This window comes from Rhinopithecus roxellana, chromosome 21, assembly GCF_007565055.1.
Source record: "Rhinopithecus roxellana isolate Shanxi Qingling chromosome 21, ASM756505v1, whole genome shotgun sequence".
In the NCBI taxonomy this organism is placed as follows: domain Eukaryota; kingdom Metazoa; phylum Chordata; class Mammalia; order Primates; family Cercopithecidae; genus Rhinopithecus; species Rhinopithecus roxellana.
This window is the reverse complement of record NC_044569.1, coordinates 11580105-11586104: the sequence shown is the minus strand read 5'-3', so window position 1 is coordinate 11586104 and position 6000 is coordinate 11580105. Positions and strand designations below refer to the sequence as shown.

General features: G+C 42.7%; 1 protein-coding gene and 1 long non-coding RNA gene across 2 annotated transcripts in view; one reads left to right on the top strand and one right to left on the bottom strand.

The window, feature by feature from the left end:
* Positions 1 to 700: 700 nt before the first annotated feature.
* LOC115895505 lies at positions 701 to 1731 on the bottom strand. The gene is made up of 2 exons (XR_004055706.1): positions 1589 to 1731; positions 701 to 942 (listed from the first exon to the last, which is right to left on the bottom strand). It is a non-coding gene; the product is annotated as an uncharacterized LOC115895505 (long non-coding RNA).
* Positions 1593 to 6000, top strand: part of ARHGAP28 (Rho GTPase activating protein 28) — a 201759-nt gene continuing 197351 nt past the window's right edge. Inside the window, exon 1 of the mRNA XM_030926081.1 lies at positions 1593 to 1812. Within this exon, the coding sequence (XP_030781941.1) occupies positions 1637 to 1812 (176 nt within the window). The 5' untranslated portion in view covers positions 1593 to 1636. The remainder of the gene's footprint in view (positions 1813 to 6000) is intronic.

The following is a 6000-nucleotide window of genomic DNA, read 5'->3' as shown; positions in this document are numbered from 1 at the left end:
TTTAAAAAGCATTTTGGATGGAAAACTTGTTTTCCCAACCTCTGAAAGTGCAATGAAAATAAATGTGTCCCTTCTTGATGAATGTAAAGAGCAAAGAGTACCCCCATTTCTTGAAAACCTAACATGTACTTGTTGCTTTAATCCTGCGAGATGAATATTATTTTCCCCATTTCACAGATGCAGCAACAGAGATTCCGAGATGTTAAGTAGCACGACCAAGTTGCCCTCCAGTAAGGGATAGATTAACTTGTCTTTCTACTTCATCTAGCTCCTAGGGATGTATGGAAGAGACAGCAGATAAAACACATTGTCCGTGTGAGTAAAACATTCACGTGGGCCTCTTCCTGGGCATACTTCTGGTTACTTTTTAATCAGCTGTAAGAATGTTGTTTTTCCATTTGTGCTATTAGTCCTATGTGGATAAGGACATACTTCAGACTCAAGATTTCTAATGATGCTCCTTTTTATCTACCTTGAACCAGTCCCTACATCCTCCCCCACCAACAGTAACTTCTGGAAATAACATCCATTTGGCCCATAATAATAAAGTCTAATTTTCAGACAAGCTGCAAACGTTATCTGTTAATTTGATCATGACTGGGAGGAGGAAAGGGATGTGAGAGTGAGGTAAGAGTCTGGTAGTGGTGCATTGAGGGTGTGGGAGGGAAGCGTTCCCTTGCTGTAAGAGGGAATTACCTGACCCAAAAGGAAATCAAGTTTATTGTAACTTGACTAAGTCAACAGCAAGGTAATCCAGTTCTTCAATTTTTGATGTGGATGCTTTAAATGAGAGAGTGTCACATTTTCTCCTTTTCTTCCCCAGAGCACACATTTCAAACCCGGCCTCTCTCCTCAGCCTGAGGTATGGTTTCTTAGTCTCACTCCTGGCAGCCAGGCAGGAAATGTTTCCAGCCACAGGATAAGCCTCCAGTTGGAAGCGGGCTGGGAGGGGGAGTGAGAAAAGGAAAAAAAAAGAAACAATGAAAAACAAACTTTACTAGAGCCGCTACCAGGAGCCCCAAAGGATCCCGGCCGGTTTCCAGTTTTCTAGAAGCGGGGATCACACCTCCCCCCTCCGCACTCCCGACACATGCGCGCACACGCACACACAGGCGCACACACACGGACACGCAAAGGCGCGCGCACACAGGCACACACGTATACACGGGCGCGCACACAGAGGCACAAAAGCACACACAGGCACAAACACGGACACACACAGGCGCACACACACGGACACACAAAAGCGCACACACGGACACACAAAGGCGCGCGCACACAGGCACAAACGCACACACAGGCCCACACACACAGAGGCGTGCACACATACACAGGCACACAAACAGGCACACACACGCACATAGACGCGCGCACACACACAGGCACACAAACAGGCACTCACACACAGGCACACACGCAGACGCACACACACACACACACACACACACACACACACACACAATGCCCGCCCCCACTGCAGCCCGTGGGCGTGGTTCCCAGCGTCTGCGAATTCGCGCGCCCGGGGCGGGGCGGGGCGGGCCCTGCCCGGGGGCCACTGACAGCCGCCGTAGAGAGCGGCTGGTCGCACCTCCGGCGCGGCCGCTCAGCTGCTGACAGCCTCCCGGCGCGCCGGTCCATGCTGGTCCCGGTCTTTGTTCTGGGGCCGGCGCCGAGACATGCGCGGCTGACGATGGAGGTGGAGGACTCGGGCGGCGTGGTGCTGACCGCCTACCACTCGTACGCCCGCGCCCAGCCCCCCAACGCAGAGTCGCGCTGCGCGCCCCGGGCCGCCGCCAGCCACCCGCTCAGCAGGTACCCGGAGCCGCTCCCGCCAGGGCGGCGCAGTGGCGCTGGGCTTGGGGGGTTCGCCATGCAGCTGCGCCTTCTGCCTGGGCGCCGATTGTTGTTTCAAGTTTTAATGGACTAGATGAGTGAGCCTGGGGTTCTTTGCATTGTCTTTGACTGGAGGTGGGAAACGCTCCAAGGCTCCACCAGCCTGGGCTGAGGTCGTTGGCTAGCAGAGATTAGCAGCGGGATTGCATTCTTGATACGATTTGAGGATAAGTCATGTGTGTGTATATATATATGTATATACACACCTCTTTTCGGCCAAAGTTGCCTATAAAATCTCGGGAAATTAAAAAATATTCCAAATGAAACACAAGCAGCACATGAAAAGAAAACATTAAAATACGTAACCCTAAATCCTCAGAATACTCCTTTTGAGAGCTTGTTCAGTAACTGCATGCCTGATTTAAAATGTAGGTTGAGAAACTCTCTAAAAAGTACACCTCAGTAGACTTTAAAAGACAATTTTATTTCTACATGTTAAAACCTTTCAATTGTATAAATGCTTTGGTGTCGTTATTTGATTACTGCTAATGTCAACTCTATGCTGTCAATGCAATTATATTTCCTTTTGGTCAAAAGAAGCCTATAAGCATCTCATCCTGTATATTTCAGATTTAATCAGGGATCTATGTTAAATTACTGTGTCAGTGATCATCCATTTGATGCAAGATCAAGGCCAATGAGACTCTCCTTAACTAAAACAAAAGTGGTTACGTGGGTAGACAAAAGTATTGTGATGAGTGAGATGGTTTGATATTTGATACATATTTGGGGGAAGTTTTATTTGTGTAAATGTGACTATCTGATCCATTGATGAGTGCTTTTCTTTACAAGTGGGCAATTTGAGTGATGTGTTTTCATCATGTTTATTTTTAATCATTTCTTTTTTCTCATACTTTTAACTTTAGTTATGTGATAATGATTGCTTTTGTTTCCTAATTTAATTGATTGTGATTTTAATTGATTTCCTAATTAACAGATGGTGACTTTATTTCAAGGAATATCTTTTTGGCTAGTATCCATGGGAAGAACAAACTACATTGGCAAGAGATCTGTGTTGGGCTTGGCTAACAAAGAAAATGAGGCTGGGCGCGGTGGCTCAAGCCTGTAATCCCAGCACTTTGGGAGGCCGAGACGGGCGGATCACGAGGTCAGGAGATCGAGACCATCCTGGCTAACATGGTGAAACCCCGTCTCTACTAAAAAATACAAAAAACTAGCCGGGCGAGGTGGCAGGCGCCTGTAGTCCCAGCTACTCGGGAGGCTGAGGCAGGAGAATGGCGTAAACCCGGGAGGCGGAGCTTGCAGTGAGCTGAGATCGGGCCACTGCACTCCAGCCTGGGCGACAGAGCGAGACTCCATCTCAAAAAAAAAAAAAAAAAAAAAAAAAAAAGAAAATGTTGTTTCTTTCAAAAACAGCAGGTTGAGTGAAATCTCATTTTTATATAAAGACAGTGGGAAAATAACATTTTTTTCCAGGTTTAGGAGTTGTGCATATACTTTTAAAGGCTCCTTGAAAATATAAACTGGCTTTTGTCTTTAGGGTATTTTCTTTTCTAAACATAATCATTGGCTGTAAGTACTCAGATTATGACTAACTAAATATATATATATGTGTATCTGTGTGTGTGTGAGTGTGTGTGTGTGTGTGTGTGTGTGTTGATGAAAAGCATGGCCAAGTTTGTCCATTTCTTAAACGATTCTAGTGTAGCTGTCCTGTCTATAATTCCCAGCAGCTGTCTCAGAGCGCCAGCCAGATTGTGCCATTTGGGCGATTTGAAACTACATCCGTTTCCAAAGCAAACTAGAAGCAGAAGTTCTATTAACTCAGCATGTGGTCTTGTGGAATGATAATACATGAGAGCAAGCGTTACATGTCAGAGCTAGTATTTCACCTTAAGGTTGCCAATTAGATTCACATTGTTCTAAGTTTGCATTTTTGGTGACTGCCCTGCAGTCTGTGGGAGCCTTGGTACCATTGTCCCTCTGCTGCAGGCCCCCCGGCCCTCTGCAACCCAATCACAAGAGAATAGCTTAATTCCTTGGTTCCTAGTAAAAAAGCAATCAAAAAGAGGTTCCTGTATTTACAAAGAGCCAGAGGACACCATTAATCATAAGTCTGATAACAGAAATAATCAGGCCCAAGTTATTAACCTTTGACTCACTAACTAACGATCAATACTTCCTTTCAAGCCAAGAAGCAAGATCATATTGTTCTACTTCTGAAGAAAGCACTCTCTCTTTCAAGAATACCCTTTCCTTTAAATTGCTTACACATTTGTAACCTATTTGTGGAGCAATGACCAGAATGGCACTAGAAAGCGTGGACTTTTGTATCTAACTATCATTATTTTTTAGCTCTTGGTGGCATAGGTTCAATTCAAAGCAAGCCATTCTTTTTTATTTTCCAGACCCCTACTACACCCGAGTTTATATGTTTTTAAGGGTTTTTTTTCTAGCCTTTTCCCAGTAAAATAGAATATAATATCTTTCTATTTGGTCATTTTTTTCCACTATTATATCCCTAGAGCAGTATCTGGTACATCGTAGTAGCCCAATAAATATTTGTTGAATAAATTAATGAATTCCTGCCAAGATTACAAAATAGCCAAGATAAAATGGTGGGATTTTTAGCTGCCAGCCTCAACCTGTTTGTGCCTACTATGTGCCAGTAACGTGTTAGACATTTGGGTTACAAAGATAAATGGGACATAATCCCTGCCCCAAGAATGTGGTCCTTTACCTTTCAAACCAGCAAAGCTTTGAGAAAAAAGATGAAATAAGTGACAATATTTCTACATCAAGAGGCTTCAGATGTAAATCCGGATTTTTAGCTAACCATTAAAAAAAAAAAAAAAAGATTGAAGGACGCAGCATCTCAGGCCTGCCCTGCTGCCTCCATCCCTAACTGAAGCTGAGCCAAGGCTGCTCCATCATGGGGGCTGCTGTGCTTGTTTGCCACGCTCTCCCTGTTTCCCTTCAACACTGAAGCAGTTTCTTTAGGGCCTGCTCATTTTCTTTTATTTTACTAATTTTATTTTGTTTTCCTAAAGTAAGTAGCCAGTGAAATGTACTTGTCAGTTACTCAGGCTTGAGGTCACATTGGCAGACCCTGACTCTACACCAGTTACTACAGTGTGGCCTTGGGCAATTTACTTCCGCTGCTTAGGATATTGACTAACGCAAAGGAAGCACCAGATATGTTAGCTGTATTCCTACTGTTATCACTTTTAATCAGGTGTTGTTGCTGTAAAGAGGAGAGTCAAACATTTTTGGTACTTGCATCACTATCAGAAGTGGACAAACAAAACAAGGTTAAGAAAACCTTACTTGTCAAGAAAAAAAAGGGAGACATTTAAAACTCAAATATCTGAGTTTTATAGCTCCGATCTTGCAATTCCGAAGAATCAAAGGAATCATTCATTCTTACCTCATTTTATAAATTAGTTAAAACTATGTGTGGAGCATAATAAATGAAAGCACCTGAAGTCATATAAATGCACTGGCTTTAGAGGGAGTTATGTGTACCTAAAAGATTCTAGGTTGGGATATATTGATGGTAAGGAATCCTCAGATTTAAGTTCTTTTTTTAAAATCAATATTCAGAATATATAAGTTGATACATTGATTTTTAATATATAGATTATCCTTTGTCCATCTTGTCCTGTTCTGTTTTTGCTCTTTTAATTTGCATGGGGCAATCTGCTGTGGCATTTAAAATACGGTTATACATATTTCCTTTTGAGCCTTTGGGATTCCTTCCCACAACTCCTGTTTCTTTAAGAATTATTTCCTATTTTTTATTCAATTTCTGTCACCATATTCCTTGATTCTAATAGAGTGTGAGGATGAATAGACTTGCTTGTTAATTCTCATAATTAATTTTATTTTCTCATATTACTTTTATCTTTTAAAGTTTTCTTAGGAATTAATTTCAAGGACTCCACAGAGTCTATTTTGGCTATGACTTTTCAGTAGCATGGCATACTTGTAATATGAATTTTAATTTGTGTCTTTGGAGCTAAAAGGCAAGAAAACCATGAAGATACAACATCTTTCTGTCCCTAATAGGCACATCAACTTTTCAGTAGTTTAAAGCAAGAGCATCATTCCCTCAGAGGAAGTTTTAGTAAACATATTTCATTCTCA